General features: G+C 30.9%; 1 protein-coding gene across 1 annotated transcript in view; it reads left to right on the top strand.

The window, feature by feature from the left end:
* The window catches only part of LOC131843702 (polypyrimidine tract-binding protein 1), a 455,306-nt gene that overhangs the window by 175,421 nt on the left and 257,977 nt on the right, over positions 1-21,908 (top strand). The window contains exon 2 of the mRNA XM_059192399.1: positions 10,677-10,781. Coding sequence (XP_059048382.1) covers positions 10,689-10,781 — 93 coding nt within the window. The 5' untranslated portion in view covers positions 10,677-10,688. The remainder of the gene's footprint in view (positions 1-10,676; positions 10,782-21,908) is intronic.

Genomic DNA, 21,908 nt, shown 5'->3' with positions numbered 1-21,908 from the left:
CATATACAGTAAGTCTGGGAATCAGCTACTATGTAACTATTTTTAATACTGATTTTAATAAATGGACAATTTTTTTTAAACTTATAATGTGGCATTAAACATACATACAACCCTTAATGTTACTCTTCTATCACCAAAGCCTATTTGTTAATAGCGATTTTAATTTATATAGCAAAATAACCTTAGCACGGTCAGCTAGTATATTATAAAGTATAGATGACAAATTTAGTTAGTTTGTAACACTTATGAAACAATGTGAATACAATTAGCACAAATGTAACACAACTAATTGCTGTAACTTATCGTGCAAGTTGGCTAGCTGTGTCTGACTTACAATACAACTCGCTGTCCGCTTGTTTGTACTAACTTAGTGTGCCATACTGCACCGGCGTGATTGCAACTTAATCGCTAACTTAGTGCTTAGAACGACTTTAATTCTTAAGGAATTGTTCAAAGTTAATGTTTGATTTAGCAATGGGCACTGTTATAAGTGCATTTTTAAATGCAATTAATTTTACTTTATTTTTAGTTTGCCAATAATATCAAGTATGTATGTATTTTGTAATGTACTTTATTTATTAGTATTACGACAGTAATAAAAGTTAACAACCAAATATGACAGACAGACACGCTTTCGCATTTATAATGTTAATATTAATATGTGTAGTGAAATATTGGGGGAAAATTTATGTGAGGAATCAACCATTTCTTTATTAAGGGCGTTTTATATATAAGTGATTTACTTTTTTCTTTATATGACACAAAGAAAAATATAGACTAGGTACTTATATTACTAATTAAATGTACACGAAGTCGTGGTATTGTTTCATTTCTTTACGTAAATTATAGTCTCTATATATTATAGTCTGGAATGTAATGAAATGTTTCTACATTTCATTACATTCCAGTAGATTATAGTATTGAAAACTATCGTATTATATTTGACATTTATTTAATATATTTAATTAAAAAGATGTCGTCGTGAATATTATGTTATTTAACTCCTACAAGCGGATTCCGACCTATCTTGAGGTAAAGTTGTTCAATGTCTTAACCATTGCAATATTTCTCGAACCCGATCCAGGGAACTTCAGCTATCTTCATGAACTTTTCGAGTCATCGTCTAATTTTACAGTAAGTACTACAACTGTCTTATTTACCTGACTACAAAAGACTTGCGTTGTTCACGCATGTCTGTGCTGTATTAATTATTTTTTTAATGATATATAATAAAATGATTAATAAATATATAGTAGAAGGACATTTTGTCTAAGAACTCTTAAGTAATTTTTTATCTATGATTATGGAATAATGCACCGCCTGCGGTGACGGTTTACGCTGGCGGGACAGTGGAGAATTATAAGATAGAGTATGAGGAGTAGTTACACTCTATCATACTTTAATTATACTTCAGAATTCATCTTTCGCATTAGATAGAAAATAAATACAAGTGACTTTACAAAGTTTTAGAGATAAATATTTATATATGATATAATATACAAATGTAATAAAATTCTTATCTTAGTACTAATATTTAAAAAAAATAGAGCTGACAAAAAAGCATCCAATTACCAAAGACTGCAATATTAAAATTAATAGAATTTGTCTTTATAACATCTTCTTGTTACGTGTGAGTACGACTTTGTCGACTCAATAATGAAAGTTTTGCCCTAAAAATCGAGTTCTTTGCGAAACTATCACATTTCACAACGGTCGCTTCAGCCACCTAGGATAAGGGTCTTATCTACCTCTATTGCACATGATGAAATCCTTCCAATACTGCAACTATGTTGTACACTAATCTGCTTAAATCAGGTCACTAGAAACCAAGTTTATATCTTTTAAAAATGGGCCACCTCTGTTCTGTTCGGTTAGGCGATAGTAATCAGCTTCACAGTATTCTGAATTACGAGTGTAATTTAATATTTATAAACGTAATAAGGAAGAACTCATTTTACTCTTTAATACAATTTCTATGTTCACAGTCGGCTTAAATATCTCTGACTACCATTTAGATTACAGTCGTAAGTTCTTTAAAAAATAAATTACGGTACAATTTTTCTAAACCTTATTTATTCAACACTCACATTACGCTCTTTCAAACAACGCGTATTTAAAATACAAAGTGTAATAAATGTTAGTAAACCTAACGAACGTTTAATAATTCTAAGTACACTTGTTTAAACAAGGAGATTTAAAATGTACAATCTACGTTTCTGTACTTATCTGTACAGCAGTTTCTCTAAACAACTTTTTTTCTTATAAATGAGATTTAAAGCTTCGGAAAGTAGCACAGGTTTTTCCAAGATTAATCATTTACCTATCTATTAGCAAACAAGCTTAGAATTTAGATTGATGGTACCGTACCGTTCTTAATTACGCATTGAGAAAAAAACAGCAGATATTATATTTTGGGAATAACAGTGCATTGTGTACCGTCAGACAACCACAAACTTTATGCCGTAGTTAATATGTTACATATTTCTAATTTAAAGTACGAGTATATATTACTATGAAGTAACATTACCCCTAACATGCAGATCCTGATAATATTTCAACGCGGACTTCAATATTTTGCGCTGAAGCGATATCTTCTCTATAATGAGTTATACGATTAGATTTATGAGAAACCGTATATGTTATTGGCTGTTAATCAAGTGGAAGATTAATATGACGCGATATCTAATTATACGTGCGAACAGTTTAATTAATTAACAACATAGTTATCTTAGCGCGTCCACGCACATTTCTGATTCTGTATCATTATACGTAATACTAGCTGTACCCGCGAATAAGTCCGCGTGGAATTTATTATTTTCCTAAAATTAAAAAAAAAAATCTAAAATAAAAGTGGCATAAGTTACTCCTTATTACATCAGCTACCTGCCAATGTCCTATCAAAATCTGTCCAGTCCTTTCAGATATTACCAGGAACAAACAGACAGACAAAAATTGTAAACAATGTTATTTTGGTGTATGTACTGTATTTATATTCATATACATGTAGTAAAAACGGTTATTTCAATATGATAAACAGACACTCCAATTTTAATTAAATATGTAGATATAGATAATCATCATGAGGCTTAAACTATATGTTTGTGTGTTAAGGTGTCACGTAAAAAAGGCTGGAGAATTCGGCTGAAAATTTGAAAGTATAATAACAGTATAATCATATATAAGAGTTGATGTACGAATAGTTGTTAATAAGTCTAAAAATTAAGCTACAGGAATAAATGAAATAAATAATAATAACCCAGCTAATTAAATAGTTAATAAATAGTTTAAACTGGGTATACTGGTTCCTGGGAATATAATAGATTCAGGAGCTATGTGATCGCCTTTACGTATACTGAGATGATCTTAAAACTCCAATTATTTTCAACTAAGGTAAAAGCGCTTGTCTTACACAATCCAAATATATATTCAAACTTCTACAATAGGTAATTACGTACCAATTTTGATTAATTGAGGGTTTTACTTTTTATTTAAGAATCTATACACATAAAAGAAACTGTTCAATTAGTCACGATACTGATCTTTCAGTATACACTTGCGAGTTTTCTTAGAGAAACTTTTTTAATTTCAAAATGTTACCTTTCTATTGCTACGGTAATAGGCTTATATATGTATGGCTTTGTCTGGACCTATTCCTTTCAAACCTCAAATTTTTAATATACAAGTTATTGCCCCGTAGGTTTATAAAAATTGCTATACAATTTTTATACATAGTAATTAATTCTTCGATTTCTAAGATTCTAAGTATAATAATTTCAAAAATTTTACTTGCTGTGCTTCTTGGCGTCGCTTTTATTGAGAAATAACGTAACAACTTTATGGCCAATCAACTTATTCCAGATACTGTAAAATTATGTATACTAGATACATAATTTTTATATCAATCCATTTAAAAATGCCAAAATTTGAAATTGGACTATATTTTGTAAATGTATAATCTTTATTGTGTCAGTTAGTATCTACTTCAACATATCGTTTCCGTAACATTGTTAATCATAAATTGAAAAGATTTTCTATATATTTTTCGAATTAGGTGTTATTTGTGTAAGTCAATTTCATTACTTAACGGATTTGTATTACCTTATTTAAATCCGCAATCATTAGTGAGACCACTAATAATCAGCGGGGAAACCCGATTGGAAGTACCTGTTGGAAGCATACCTTCCCCGTTGGTGATCAAATTCCAACCGCTTCCAATAGCGTGCTTAATACTTCATACATGTCTCATACATGCTACTGATATTTAACAAAATACTACAAATCCATTAAGAAATTTTAAATAGAAATAGATATAAACTAGAGAATTCTGGAAATAATTTTGCAGATATATAAATGTAGTTATATGTTTGCTAAGTAGGACTAACAAATGATTTTGCTTTTACTTCATTGATGTATTAATTTAAGTAGAAAACTTTGTTTCATTTTCAAAAGAATAAATTTAGCAAGGCCTGGGATGATTTAATTAAACCAATAGTTAATTAATTAATTTCGAGGGCATTCAGACTTCGGAAAGGAGCGATAAAATAATTGGATCCGTCAAAATTATAGAAAGCCAATCGTCCACCAGTGAATTAATGGTTATAAGAATCGCCCGCTTATTAAAATATATTTCATTTTTATTGTCAAAGTACCTTATAAATTAGAAATACGTTTTTCCAATTGTGTATTAGATGTGTTTTAGAGCGAACAAAAAGTTATTCGATTCGTAATAAGTACAGTTGTTACTGATTTTAGCTACTCTAGTTGCTAAGTAGACATAACATTATAAAATTACGAACTTAAGTACTAAGAAATGTGTAATAATAAATAAGAACTGTTTTTACACTATTCTATTTTTTAGTTTAATTAGTATTCACTTTTGGCATATTTTAGAGTTGAAACTATACATACTTTCTTATTAAATGCGCACAATAGTATTAAGTTGATAAAATTATCAGAGTAGTAAATGCTGGTTTGATGATGGCGCTAGAAGATGACCCTAGGAACTGTAATAATACAGTACAAGGCTCCTTGATTTATTTCGACGCTAACTTGCTTGGCATATAGTTCGGGCTAAAACTTGAACTTGATAATTTTTTTCATTCGTAAACATATTCACTGCTCACAGAAGAAAAATAATTACCATCATATAGAAAATCTAGTTTAAAAGCCGCCGTAAGATATGTAATCAAGACAAAATATTGTTGATGGTGGAGAATATAGTATCATTTTCTACAGCAACAAACCTTTGATACAATGTTATGCTAGTTTAATAATACAAAACCGCTCAACTATTCCAAAGCCGAAGTTTTAATATTATGACAGTTACCTAACTCCGTTAATTACGTTAATGAATACGTAATTATAATTAATGGGATTAGTGAACTATGTCGCAAGTGACTAACGGAGATGTCGACCTGACTGTATCATTATATTGTTAGTTTATCAACCGACTTAAATAGGAGACGATTCTCCGTGCTACGGCACTTTATATGTTCATCACTTTTGTAGTGATTTTTATTATTCGTTTTCTAGTCATTTCATAACCGTTTTGATCAATCTTAATATGACTTTGTCAGGATCTAATTAATATCAATATTATTTTGACGGATATCAAGTTTACGGTTAGGAATAAATTTCTACATACATTGTTTTTATCAAAATAAAACTTATGTTATATAAAGATTATTATATAATTGGTTTAATAGAATACAATGGTATAATATTGCAAACAATATTTGAAAAGAATACAAGCTGAGTTTCTTTTCAGTTCTCAAAAAGCATTCAAAGCATTCCGAACTGACTGACGGTAAATTTGACTTATCATAATAGACGTAAATTAATAAATATGTTTTGATTTGATTTGATTTAATACACTACTGCTATATTTATTATTCTAGACCGGCATAATTTGTTATTGTTGTACAGCCAAGTACAACAATAACAAATTATGTTATATAACATGAAATATCGTATATATAAAATTCTCGTGTCACAATTTTAGCTACCATACTCCTCTGAAACGGCTTGACGGCCAATTTTTATAAAATGTTATATGCAAATTCAGGTCAGTCAGTCAGGTCTGAGAATCGGCTACTATCTATTTTTCATACCCCTAAGTGGTAAGAGATGATAAAATAAAAATAAAATTAATATTTTATTTTCATTTTATTATTATTTAGGACTGAAAAATGTATACAACCTTAAATTTTCGCCCTTCCATCACCAACCCCTATTTTTTTTATAGCGTTATTAATTTATATGGCAAAAGCAACGTTTGCCGGGACAGCTAGTAATATATAATAAAAACTTTTAAAGATAACTAATATAAAATGTATGTACGTGGAACTAGAAGGCTAACACGTAACAACACTTATATAACAGACACACAGATATTCCGTAAGCACATATTTGTGCGTTTCGATAAATCTTTGCATTTGACATAAAATGGAATGGAAATTGAAAAATGCATCAAGTCATAACTCACAAGACTCTTATGTGCAATCGTTCATATTATGGTTACATTTCTAAAGGTTCTGACAATATTGGTGGCCATTTAATAAATGGTCTTTGAGAACTAACTGTCTGCCGCGGCTTTACTCACCATATTATTGTTTAATGCTACAATTTAATCTACGATTTCATTTATTCAGTATGTATCAAATTTTATTCTATTTCTGTTCATTAGAAACGTAAACGTCCTTATTTTATTTCATAAATAAATGTTTACAATCTGAAGTTTTAGGAGGAACGTTTAAACTGTTATTACAGACTATGTGTTTTCCTTAGAAATTGATAGGTTTCTATGAGTTAAAAAGCTTTTACCAATTCCATAGTGTTTCTAGCATACTATATGCATTATTATAATACAAAATTTACTATTATATAAGTTAACAAATGCATATTATATAACCAACTGTACATGATGCTCTGGGAAAAAAAATGACAACAATAAAGTACTTATATACATAGTTAAACTGTTGAACAATCTGGTACATCAACTGATGAAGAGTGTAGTGCACAGTCGTTGTTAAGAATAAATTAATTAATCAATTAAATAATGAGCGTTTGCTCAAAACTTTGTATTTATTCAATCTATCGTCAATGTCAACTCGTATAATTAATTCATGCTGGCCATTAAATAATCATATATAGTTTAATTAATTTATTGTAACAAGGAGTCCCGTGGGTGCGCTCGGGTCCGTTCCGTCGGCGTTCGATTAAAACTTTGTATCCTTTCCGAATCAAACTCACATTGTATCGCAGTGTGTTAATTTCGGAAGGGGTCTAAAAATTTACAATGCACGGTATCTTGGGTTAAATAGGCCCCTTGTTTGTAACAACTAGTGATTTATTCTGAAAAAAAAAGGAATACAAAATTACTCATTCACTTCATTTACATGTTTATTTAATAGTATTTATTTTTAGTAAAAACATATTGTTGCAATAAACAAACCATTAAGTTACAGGTATTAATACTTCAGTACTAAATATTTTATTGGAGATAGATATACCTTGAGACTATATACAATTTTAAAAGGTCTACAAATAGAATAGTTAAATTTAATAATAACATAAATGTTATGAAATTATTAAATATTTATTAATTAATAATAAAATAAACCTGTTGGCAGTATATGATTGCTTAAGGCTATTGAATAATATGGCCTAAAATGATACGACTAACTTTAAATAAAATTAGCTAAATACGTTTTCCTTGAGACTAACATATACAATCTCTATATTTTCATCATTATCATTATTATAAAGCTGATGAGTTTGTTCGTTTGAACATGCTAATCTCAGGAACTAATGGTTCGAATTTAATAATTATTTTTGTATTGGATAGTCCATTTGTCGGGGGAGATCTTTATTCAACAGTGGACGTCTTCTGGGCTAAAATGATGATGATAATGACTTACACTATGGGAGTTAAAAACGTTAGTCTATTCCGCAATTTACTACACAAAATTAGGCTTGGAAACATATTGTATGCAGAACATAGACAGGATTAAAACTGCTATCTTGAAAAATCGCATAGAACTCTCTACACTTGCTTGCGTCAAACCATGCGCCTACGTACTGAGGAATGCATACGCCTGACGCGGAGTTATGTGAAGTAGTTTGCAGAATGTTTGTAAGTAATTTTTTCTCCATGCCTGTCGAACATTGATGAATCCGCTTCCTGATTACGTACCTCATATATGGTTTATACTAGACGTAAACTGGATGATAACAAAATACAAATCAACTAAGATGGTTTCCGAGGGCGATTAGGTGGAGGTATGATGACTATGTCTATGACTCATCTCAATTATTGCTAATAATGGGAACGAATGTCGCCTCTCCTTTCCTATCTTAATAGGAATTAAAGAATTTAATATCGAAAATAAATTTGAAAAATGGAGTTACGTCTTAACAGCTTTTCAGTTTTGTCATTTGCATTGAGAAAAACATAGGTAACTTTATTTACTTGCTTTATCATGATCACGTGGACGAAGTCGCAGGTATTGTCTAGTTGTCAATGTATAGGTACGGGTTCTGTAAATATCAGGCAAGGCAAATGTGGAGTACTGTCCCCGCAAGTGAAATAACTCAAGCCCATCATTATTTTTTTAATTTTGCTGTGGGTGTTTATGTTTTTACTTTTCATGTAAGCAATTTCATTCGATCAATAAAGCAGTTGTTTGTTTAAATCCTTATATCGTAGTTTGACTATGCAACAGTAATGAAATATGAAAATAAATAAATTTCAACATGGTGCTGTCAGTTCGTCGCTTATATTTGTCACGGTACGTAATACCGACTGATCTCCCACGACCGGCCCTGCATTCACTCGTATATATTATTCATAACGTTTTCAGCGGGCGTACCGGTCCATACGGAATATTAGAGAGGCATATCTACAGAGTTTATCCGGGCTTTTCGAATACATTGCTAACTGAATTGTTCGCGACGTATTCGATGTTGTATGTATTTTTATTGATACGGTCGATTGGTCTAATCGCCGTGACTAAGTGGATGTACGTACGTGTTTACGTTTAGTTCACGTTCTAAATAAATGATAATGTAAATATTACATTCGTAATACGGGTATAAGTTTATAGATATCATATATGATACAGTTACTATGTGAGACATGAGGTATGATAGGTAATAAAATATATTTCAACAAAAAATCTTAAACAATCCTTTTATATCCGAGAATGAAATGAACATTTTATGTGCAACAAAGATCTAGCTCATGAAACTATGAGAAACTAGAGATAAAAAGATATCGCGTCTATAGTATCCTGACATAATTATATTAACACAATTTATATAAGCAGCATAATAGTTTTATAATTAGACTTGATTTCAACTTAATTACAAATTTTTCGTAGTATTAATTTGCTGTTGTTTTTAAGATACTTCAGTATTAGACATTATCTTTTCGTGCATAATTTTTGGCTAACGTTATACCAACGACCGATATGGATGGTTCTCTTTCGTTCTACTTTTATAAATGATTTGTAAAATTAATGTAAATTAGAAGAAAACCCCTTTTGCTGTGGCTCCGCAATTCCAGAACACATCCATTACCATCTCTAATAGCATTGGGATTCTCGGTGTCGACATCTCTCGTACAGTTGAGTTCCGTAGTCACGTCGAAGAAAAGGTCAAGCTGGCATCCAAAAATCGGTGTGTTGAATAGAGCGAGGCGGTACTTCACTGCGAACCAGAGACTTCTTTTGTATAAGTCGCAAGTTCGGCCGCACATGGAGTACTGCTCTCATCTTTGGGCAGGAGCACCTGGATACCAGCTCGGTCCTTTTGACTCGGTTCAGAGACGTGCTATGAGAATTGTCGATGATCTCAATCTCTCAAACGATATCGAACCACTTAGCTTGAGGCGAGACTTCGCATCGCTTTGTGTGTTCTACCGAATATACAACGGATTCTGATGAATTGTTTGACATGATGCTTACGGCTACCTTTTACCATCACACAGCTCGCCATCGACAGGGAATTCATCCCCACACGCTGGAACCTAAGTGGTCTCGGACAGTGCGGTTTCAGAGGAGTTTCCTTCCGCGTACACTTAGATTGTGGAATGAACTTTCCGCCGAGGTTTTCCCACGAGACTACAGCATGGGGTTTTTCAAGACAACCGGCACCGGGTCGGCAACGCGTATGTGACACCCCTGGTGTTTCAGGCGTCCATAGGCTACGGTAACCGTTTACCATCAGATGGGCCGTATGCTTGTTTGCCACCTAAGTGGTATAAAAAAAAAGAGATAAGTTGTGGATGTTTGATTGTTGATGTGTTGTGGAGTTACGTATTAATGTAGTCAACATGTGATATGTTACTTAGTATATAAAAGTGTCTTATTTATTTATTTAATTATAAACATTCGAAATAGAAACTTATTGTACTAACTATACATTTTAGTAACTTATACTATATATTATAATATTTATTATTATATAAAATATGTATACATACCCTTATTACTTTTTACCTCACATGGAATAGAGGCATTGTCAACTGTCAATGTTGCGGTAAACTTATTTATGGTGACGGCCTAATTTAAACTCGCGACCTCTTGTATCATTCAGAGTAGTAAACCACTAGGTTCCGACACTTTCCATTAATCAACAATAGTCATAATATTAAATTTAAAATGTTTTTGTTCCAGGTTGGCGCAACTATGATGTCCTGCCCCCTACCACTGCCGCTGTTGCCGGCACTACATCCGCAACCTGCCTTGGCCTCGGACTTTCCTATTCACATTGGAATTAAGGTAAAATTTTTATTTTGTGTATCAATATTTTGTATTAAAAATAACATATAGCCGTCTTTACACTCAAACATACTCATGTAACATGAATCAGAATGTTACAATTTAATTGTTTGGAATTCAAATGTTTGTGCACTCTCAATATATGCATTTACATGATAAGAGGATAGAGAGATGATAGAGGAGATACACCTTCGTCCTCTGGAATGGCAACTCATCATGTTCATGTATATAGACCATAGGTAAATTGGGTCGTCAAGTAGTTAGTCATCTATTTATTTTTTATGTAATTAAATATCTACTCTAGCACACTCGTTAGGTTTATTTTTATATGTTCTTCATTAATTATTTTTTTACATAGATTTATACTACTCCATATAAGCGAATACTGTGTAAATGAAAATTATTCGCCTTATTCTTCTAGTGTTTTTATATTATGATGGTGACAATTAGCACGTTCAATCTGATAAGAAACTTGTGCCAACCGTCAGGATTTTCCAAAAATCATAATGCTCACGTATATAAAATTTAATTTATTGTCAATCAGTCCACTATTCTACCTTCGTACTATACTATTTACAGTCAGATATGAATTTCATTATACTCTGATAATCTTATTAAACTTACACAGATTATATAGGTACAGTATCAAAGTAACTTAAAAAAAGAATAATTATTAACACAAACTTGCTACTACAAAGTCAGTTATAGGTACAAGAAACACAAATTCGGAGTTCGCTAATCCGAAGCGAAAATATTTTTCGATCTTTTTTACTTTTAAATTTATTTCTACCCTCTCTTGAACGTTGTGTTTACACTCTAAAGTCATTTGCTTTCGTTGGTAAGTAAGAAAAAAAATATGTAATTTAATCCAGCCGCCTCTTCGTCGAGTTTCAGGCAACTTAAATTGCGAATATATCAAAGCTAAATAATATAAAGTAAGCGAAAGAATATAAGGTAACTTTGAAAGTCGGTACTATGAGGACGCGTCCACAACAGTTTTCCAACATTTAACGTTATATTTATTTTTATAGAACTTGCTACCATCGTTTATACTCTTGTCATATTTTATTTTTTTATATATCATTAACATGTGCTAATATTTGTTAATAAACTCAAAGAACGATATGTAATATAGAGAGATCAGACGTAAGTTTATTAGTTAATGATTTTCGGTCGATATGTTTCTCAATATTACATTAGGTGTTTCAGGCGTTCATAGGATACGGTAACCATTAGATGGGCTATAAGCTCCTTTATCATCATCGTTGTGTAAAAATAGTAATAATAATTTCATATTCTTTGAGACCCGTTATTAGACTATTGTTGTTTACTTATAATAAAATCAAGGACTAAAAATACCGTTTGGACCTGTTTAGAATTGTCATGAGCAAATTATTAAATTATTATAAATTACAACTAACGATTAATTTATCACTCTTCAGTATTTTCATACGAGATAAACACTATCTGATATGCAAATATACATTTACTTATTTTTTTGCACAAAATTCAGATTCTTGAATGTTTTGTTTCCTTGTGTTTTTTCTGTCTATAATATAAAAGTAAGTGTAACAAAATTAAGAAAATATATGTAAGATTTTTTAACGTTTCATGTAAATGGGACTTAACGGATAAATTTCTCCGTAGGTACGACGACGTCACAGCAGTATCAATATTTGAAATGAACTTTTGCCCAATTACCTTTGCAAGTTAAACCGTCTTAATTTATAAGTATTGATTCGTACCGACGACTTTAATTAGTTTCAAGCTTCGGAACGTTTGCTTCATTTATTATCTGTGAACGTCCGCCGGGCCTAACATTTCAATTGCGAAACGCATTATTTTGTACGTAATTGAAGTTTCGAGTGTCCTATTAGGAGTAATTTGTAGTTCAACTGTAATATAAGTATGTTCTGGAACTATTATAACAAATACGTACTGTATTTATATAGATTTTGATTTTAAAATTCTGATAACACAAACATATTGGAAATGATTTTTAGTATAATGTTTTCTGCCCTGTAATATCATAGTAGCCTGTTAAGTGGTGTCAAGGTATTAAATAATTTCTGTTTATTTTTACATTTTAAATCTTTTTGTAGTACCAGTTCCATCGTCCTATTTATTTAATTTTCATAATTGCAATTGATTATGTTATATTTATCTCTATACCTCTACATATGTTATATGAGAAATAACATTATGTTTTGTTATACGTTAAATTTCTTAAAAACTGTGCTGGTATCCCAGACAGTTTTTAAGAAAATTACAGTTTCTCTTTAGATTTTAGTTTTTATTATGAAATCTACTTCTTGTAAACATACTACATTTTCATATCGAAATATGAATATGCAAGTCTCCCTTAGTTGTGAGATTACCTTTTTATCGATTTTTTATGTAAATATTATTGTAATTGTTATAATTTGTGCAATTACAAATTATTTATATGCAAACTGTTCGTAGAATTTAATATGTATACCTATTTTAAAAGACTATTTTATATTCAACGTTTATATGGAGTACTTGCGTATAGATAGTGAATGATATATTTTTAACACAAGTATTGAAATAAAAACACCTGATCCAATTTAAACCTTCAAACACTTTCGACTTTCGTTATCAAATAAGGGGTCTAATAAATTACAAAATATTGTAAATTAAATTAAAAACTTAGAGTACACATACAAGCTAACCCACGTGCTTTATCTCTCCAAACAAGATTAGGACGCGCCGTTGCATAACTCGACTCATTATAATAACCACTAGCATATCCCTAAATTATTGTATGTGAAAATAAAGAATAAGCTGAAAATTTACGCAACAATATTAGTTTGGTTCAATATTTTTTTTTTTAGAAACTAGTACATTATTTTAGTAATATAGTACCACACAAGTACGTATAATGTATATGATAGCAATACAAAATATTTTTAAAACTAAAACTTATCGCGAATCACGATAACAAATTAAATTCTATTGATATATTTTCTGTATGAACTATTTAAAATTCTATCCAACACAAATAACAAAAACATTCAAACCTTTATCATTTGGTACTAGTGCGTTCATCCTAACAAACAATTCAGTTTTATAAGATTACTAAATATTTATTCTTGTTCCTTTACTATTAATATAACAATTCATACTTACGGAAAGTAATTTAAAGATCAAATATCCAGTTCTTTAGAGCTTTTTATTCAAACACTATATCTCATGTCAAATACGGCCTGTTGATTCAATTTTCGTCCGGCGCCATATTTGAGTAGTCGAGATTTCAATTCATACATATTTGAATAAATAAATATGCATGAAACCAATTTATAGGGCGAGTCGAGCTGAGGGGCTGTTGCTTGTTGGGCACAATATCAGTGGCCCCTCATTAGTTTAGCTACAGCGTAACCTCAAAGAATTGGATATATATTGTTCGTATCTTATAACAATATAGGAATGCATTTTTGTTATTACTATTGATAGTAATAAAATATTTTAGTTAGACACATTTAGAAATGTAATCAATGAAATATAGTAAAGATACATTAAAGTATCAGAGCTATGTGAATCGGTAGATATCACTGGAGATAGTGATCCTGACAATATTTGTTATAATGTAGATTTATTTTCATCCCACTAGTCTGCTAATTCAGAGTATATTTGTACTGTGCATATATATTTAAGTATGCGTTAATTTAAGTTTATTGTTTAACAAGTAACTTTGATAAAATATTTGGTTTAGTTTCATAATGTACTCAAGTACGCTAAATTATTATCATATCACCATATCATATTTTTTAATTTTAAAAATATTAAACTATAAATGTGTAATAAAAATATATATTTGAACATTAAAAAGAAAAAATAACCCGTGAATGTTGTCTAAGTCATAATAGTATATATTTCTATGAATTGACATAAATTTAAATGAACTGGATATGTATGTTTGTCTAGTAATCATCATTTCTTTTCCTTTTATCCTATTATGGGGTCGCCGCGGTACATATTATTCTTACGTTTTTCCCTATCAAAGTTCATTTTTATTTGCTTTCCTCAATTCATCCATTGTTTTAATATTCCCTTTCATTGTTTTCGTCCGTATATATTTTTAATACCCTTTCTAATATAAAACTTCTATTCCACCGAATTATATGATTCTTTTCTGCTATCTGGGTAGACATATACCATTACCATAGAAAATAAGTCTTTTAATTAAATAATATGCACTTTTGTGAACTCGTTCATAGTTCACAAAAGTGCATATTATTTAATTAAAAGACTTATTTTCTTATTGCAGTTACCATTCCTCAGCATTGGATTCGTGTTTATCCATCTTCTGTCTAGGCAATTATTATAATAATTTTTTAATTTACTTTAGTAGTAAGCGAGACATTATCATAATTATGCATATTATTAAAAGATTATAGACAAATCCAATTCTGATTTTGCAATAGATAATGAACTGTCGCTGACGCTTGATGACTTCACATCAGACTATCCATTACAAAGGTTCAACTTTCGATTGACGTGCACCTCATAAAGGCTGATAATTGCGCTTCTGATAACTGTCATGGCCTTTGTGGTCTCACTTACACTGACAAATGGTACTGATATTAAATTACAATTTAATGAGAATTAATCTTAATGCTATTTTCAACTGAAGATAATGTAAATGATAAATTACTTTGTATTTTTATGTATACGATTTCTTTTAGTCTAATTTCCTGTATTTTTCTTAAGATTAAAGTTTTTTAGATTATGTTTTCACTTTTTTAATTTAATTTACTTTTTAACATAATTTTTGCAACCCGCTTAAAGGCTTGTATAAAAATCCGAATACACATGATTTCAAACTAAAAATCATCCTGACACTAAAACTTCATGGCAATGGTTAATTGTCTGTTGTCGAACAAGAGCTATAGTTACTATAATTTATTCTATCCATACATATACGTATGGGATTACATTCATATAACATATTTTATTTAGACAAACCGTAAGAGTAAAAGCAGAGATAATTCCACAATACTAGGACATAAATCAGGCTTAAAAACGTACATATAAGTCCTGATTATATTGTAGAAATAGCTTTCATTTTTCTGACATATATCCTAACGCTGATTTATTCAAAACACAAAGTAGTATTCACTTCCGGTTTATTATGTCTGAGGAATAGTAATTAAATGCTAAATTTGAAATTATTTGGTAAGATTGATATAAAAACAATGCGGTAAACAGGGCTTTTTGTACATCATTAAAAAAAATATTGAAAGTAAGTATATATGCTGTACCCGCGCTAAATTTCATTAAAAAAGACATTGCCTATGTGTTATTCAGATGCATAAGCTATATTAATGTAAAGTTTCATCAAAATCCATTAAGTTCTTTTGCGTAAAAGAGTAAAAATCATCCATATTCTCAAACTTTCGCATTTATATAATATATATACTTTTAAAATAATATCTATTCCAAAGGGATAATGCGTCAGTTTACACTGTACATTGAGATTATGGACATATTAACCACGAAACCGAGACAGATAGTTAATAGACTATTGAATACAAAGCAACATTAATGGACCGGCCGGACGAGCCCCCATTACGAAACTGAAATTCAAAACCACGGCTCATATTAATTGGACAAGACTATTTCATGGGACATCAAATTTCAACCGAAAATGGACGACAATAGATGACCTCAAGCCAATGTGTTAACTTACATTACATTTTGCTGTATACTATTGTTATGACAGTTACGGTAGCTCACTGCTAATTAATATTTAAATTACTTTTTTGATAGTTTCTTTACAATATAAACATATAAATCAAGTGAATATGTCCTGGATATATCGATCGAACTATGCGACTATAATGTATCTTATATACTTTATTTATCTGCAATTGGTGTAATTATTATTATTGGAAATGAAGAGATTATAAGGGTAGCCGGAAGGTATTGGTAACGATCGCTTCGGTAGTACGGTTCATGTATGTAGGTTGAGTATAGTGGTACTATATGTGGGTCGTCAAACTATTTGCTATTAAAATTATATAAAAAAGAATCCAAGGACTACTAATGTGCTATATCTCCGTAGGTAGTAGTTATTATATAGCACTCAAAAATATCCTGTATATATATTGAGAGCACAGGGCACGAGCATGGCATGATCAATAATTTAACATAGTAAAATAACATTATTGTTAGATATTATCTGCAATAATATCTAACAATAAATGTTAATTTAATTTATTAATTATTAAAAATCAGTAGTAATCTGGACGAATTAAAATGAGTAAAATCCCAGCATCGTATTCTGTAATATAATAAATAGATAAACAAGCAAACATAAAAAATCATGGCAGTGAAAATAGTTGAGTAAAGTTTACAGTAGCTTCCAAGTCTTTAGTAAATAACCAGTGAAACGGAGTCATTAAGGAATCCGCTTAACTCGCAATAGAAAATTTCGTAGACGTATCTCGAAGGCGAGATTTTTAATGTATTTTGGTATTTAAATGTATGCAGATTTATAATGGATACATTCGGTTCACGGTGGAATCTAATTATTTATAGTCATTGGTATATACATACAGACACTGGCTTTGTTTATTACTAGCTTGTACTAGCCGTATACGTGATAATTGGAATAATAAGTATCAGGCTGTTAAAGCACGAAGAAGTAACAACAAAAAAGCACTCACTTTTGCATTTATGCTTTTAGATCAGATCTGTGTTTTATTGTTGCAATTATTTTCAAATAATTTTGACTGCGAGTAAGGGTTCCATTAAATTCATGGGGATACATATACACATATGTATATACATATATGTATATTATATTACATTTGAGTAATTTATATTTTTAAGTAAATACGAACGCTATGACAGATTTTTTTTTGCCAGGGCTAAGGCTGTTCTGTAGCACTCTATTTTTCTACAGAATCACTAGGTTGCCAGTAATAAAACATCTCGTTAAATTAAAAACAGAAATGACACTTGCGAAATCTGAAGGATGCTAGTACAAGTAGGTACATTAACAAGAAGAGACATCTCGGACAAAAAACGACCAAATATTAGTGTGGAGCGACGCTAAATAACCGACATTATCTCCGAAACAATATAAACGTCGGCGTCGCAACCTGCGCGGCAATAACCAACGCGCCCGGTTAATGGCCGCCCGTCCGTCATCTCCGGCCACGATATGCCCGGACAGCTTGTCGATATCGTACGTGTCGATTTTTCGACACACTACTATTTTAGAATACTTTACAAGAGCAACGAATTCAAATATACCGAGCGGAATGTCGAGTTTGAAAATATCAAGTGTATCGTTCGTCACGACGTTGACAACTGTCAAACTAACAATGCCTATGACCCCATCTAGAATAATAGTTGTCACTGTATAATATTCCTATATTACAATAGTAATATTTTAAAGATATGGTGATAGATCAGTCTTAATCGTGTAAATCACTGTAATAGAAATATTCCGTAGAGGTATGCACTGATTCGTATATACTAAAGTGTCAAATATAAGAACAGATCCTGCCGAAAATAAGACGAACACTTGTTTATTTCATGTTTCAGTATTCTATTATAAAGCTCAATATATTATTAATGCAAAACTCAGTTTTAGAGAATGATTACTATTAGGTAATCCATCCAGGCCCATCTTGTAGCATAACGGTTTACAAATTAACCATCTATCCTGGTTAAGTGAATCCCGGTCACTGGTTAAGGAGCGATGCGACAAATGGGCACTTGACGCAGATTCGTAACCAGTACATCCTTGCTGTGTCCCATCTCAGATTTTCTCTATTTAAATAGATCTACCCTCGTATCTCTTAAGGCTCTTAAGGTGAATACAATGATAATTTACCTTCCTCGTCGCTTCACCTATGTTATTTTCTTCTCTTTAATCTCGAACTGGAATCCTGTATTCTGTATCCTGTTCGAGATTAAAGAGAGATGACTAATACTAAGATATATATTTTTATACCAAACTAAAAGCCAGGTAGAATATTACTTTAATAAAACCAATTTTACCAAGAGACAAAATACATTTTGTATTTTAATTATTGTCATAACCGATCTACCGACCGACCGACCGAGTTTGAAGGTTTTTATAAAATATTATTATTTTCCATTTTTCTTCTTGTGAAAATATATTCAGTTTCATGAGTACTACCTACTCGTACAACAACCTTATTTCTTAGTATACTGCAAGTAACTCTGTGTATATTTATTTTATTTATATATTATTCTTTATTGCACCTTCAAAAAAAAATTACAAAATAAAAGAAATTACGGTTTTATCGCCCCAGCGATCTTTTCCAGATAACCTTTGAGTAGAGGAAATAGAAGGTGGTGGATGGTGATTGATGGATTGCATAAACATAAATAATAATAGTAGTATATATATATATTATTTGTTATTACATTTTCATCGAACTTGTAGCAACAAAAAATACAAAATTTATATATGGATATTATCGTCAACTTTAATCCACGTTTTCGCCCGCCATTACCTCTCATTCGCCACGTACGATAACTTTTATTTTTCCATGTGCCTACATGCTGGCGAAAGTTTTCTAATAAAGGGCTCTACTATAAGTTGTCCCGTTGTTCTTATTGCCCAGGTGACAATTGATGGGGATAGCTCTTTTTAACTGACTTCCAAAAGTTTCGTTATATCTTCAAGTCGAACAAACATCGAATAAAGGTGGTGGCGATGTGACAATATTCCTTCGAAGTAAAAATAGATGAGTAATATTAAACTTTAATGGTAGTTTCGATATATGTTTTGGCCTATTTTATCACATATTCAAATAAAAATTACAAGTTTCATAAAATATTACGAGATAATATATCTGAGGAATAATGTAACATAATGCCTACAACAACTTACGATCGAACCGCTCGCAATCGAATCTACTTGCCCAGGAATTATTAAAGAGCAACATGGGATTTTTCAAAAAGCTTAAATTAAGGTAACCTAATATACAGATATGCATAGATTATGGTAACCATTTACCAACAAATGAGACCATTTACCACCACTGCTTTATATAAAATAAATGTATTCTGGTGAATATCACTTGCTTTTACTTCTCGTTCACCGTGCCATTCTTGTACTGATATTAGATAACATATTTCTGGTACGGAAAGATTGCATCTCTTGTTACACTTCACAAACCACAAATTATCTATTGTTCTACAATTTAGAAATATTTGTAGTAGAGTTTATCAAAGTTCAAACATTGACAAATTCTAAAAACACGCTTCCGAAAATGTCGCAGTAAAGCTCAAAATGTATTTTATTTTTTATATGCAATGAACTATGATATCATCAAATGATTCCGTCCATCGTTTTCAATGTTTATCGGGAAATTGTAAAAAGAAACAATAGATAGTATCCGTGACGAGTTTCCAGTTCGTTAAAACGGTGGGGCAGCTCTGAAATTAATTTTTAACGCCGTACCTCGTGTAATTGGGCGTTTGCGTGTTGGTTATTGTACGCACAAATTGTGAGTACAATCAGCAACATAAACTGTTAAAAAATAACATTACATTCTTCGAAAAATGTATAATGTGCATAACAAATTTATACTAATATTTTATGGTATACAACTGAATAGTTTTTATAATTTACAATAAATCAATAACGTAAAATTGTGCCTTTAAAATATTATTTATGGAACGCAATTTTTAACAGTAGTTACATTAGCTAGCCTAAATAAAGCTAAGTATACTGTATGACTATGTTAAAGATTTGGACTTGTGAAAACTACTAAGAAGTTTTTTTATTATGCTGCCTATACTAAAAATAACTTCTTGGCTTTGTTATTGTTATGTAATTTGTATGTCAAACAAGCTGACAGTCCACCTGATAGTAAGCGGTAACCGACACCTATATACATCTACAACACCACGGTCATCACGTTAACATGTGAGACCGGTGATACAACTCCTGCCTTGCTATTTCAGAGGATTAAGATGTCATGACTATTATCCTGTAATATCGGTAGATTTATCGCGCTAACTGTACACTATTTGTAGGGTCTGCTTTGAGTGCTTTAAATGCGAATAAACAAATAAAGCAAACGTACCATAATGATGTTAAAGCTAATTAAAATTGTCCTATTGTCCTATTTGGGAAATAAAAATGTTGTTCATTTTTATTATTATTTATAGGACTATTAAGAACTATGGTCTTTCCAATTTAGTCAGTTATAAATTAAAACAAAAAAACTTATAAAGTTAAATATTACTACTAACTAGTTATTGCTCGCAGTGCCCTTGTCGAGCTCTGAATTTTTTTAACGCATGCTTTTGCTTTATTTTCAGTGACGTTTTAAAACTATGTTATTAGTAAAGATAAATGCATCTTTCCTTATAAAAAGATACTTAATTTTACTACTGGTGTTAGGCAGAGTAGTGCGTTGGCTTGTATCACCAAAAGTCAAATATAGTTTTTCCGTATTATATAGTTTTTACAGTGCTTACGAGTACATAGTGCAAGAGAATATAACCTCTTAATAATGAATGAATATTAGAACGAAAAACTACTGAACCTTATTTTATTTAATTATAATATTCACTTTTAACTAAAACTTTGTTCATATTTTGTTCATAGATCATTTATTATAATACATTTCTTTTTTTATAGTCTATTTTTTATTTATATCTTATTAGCATGTTTATGTTACAAGTTAAGGGATCTATAGAACAAAAATTAAATTCCGCTACATTTATCCGTCATCGTCATAGTCACGCCGCGTGTCCAGAGTCGTAGCTAGGGGTGAGGGCGGCTGTCAATGGCACGATCCTCATGGGGGCGTCAGTATGCGGACTGCTACGAACGTATGGAACGTAGAGCACCTACGTGCAGTGCAATGTACGCTTCAGTGTTTAATCTACAGAAATGTACAATAATTGTCATTCCTTTCTGTCACGTTAGGAGGACAGGTACATGAATAAAGAAGAATATGGAATAAAATTTATTAAAATATTATAGATTTTTAAAGCAAACTTAAACTAACCTATCAGCTTACTTTTGGGGCTAAGTGATTGTTTACGATACTATATTACGATAGCATATATATCTCTACCTAATATATATGTTTATATACATAAGAA

The sequence above is a fragment of the Achroia grisella genome, unplaced genomic scaffold (genome assembly GCF_030625045.1).
Source record: "Achroia grisella isolate CSIRO2021 unplaced genomic scaffold, CSIRO_AGI_Agris_v1 utg327, whole genome shotgun sequence".
Classification (NCBI taxonomy): Eukaryota; Metazoa; Arthropoda; class Insecta; order Lepidoptera; family Pyralidae; genus Achroia; species Achroia grisella.
The sequence above is the reverse complement of the archived record's forward strand: the minus strand, read 5'-3'. Positions and strand labels throughout refer to the sequence as shown.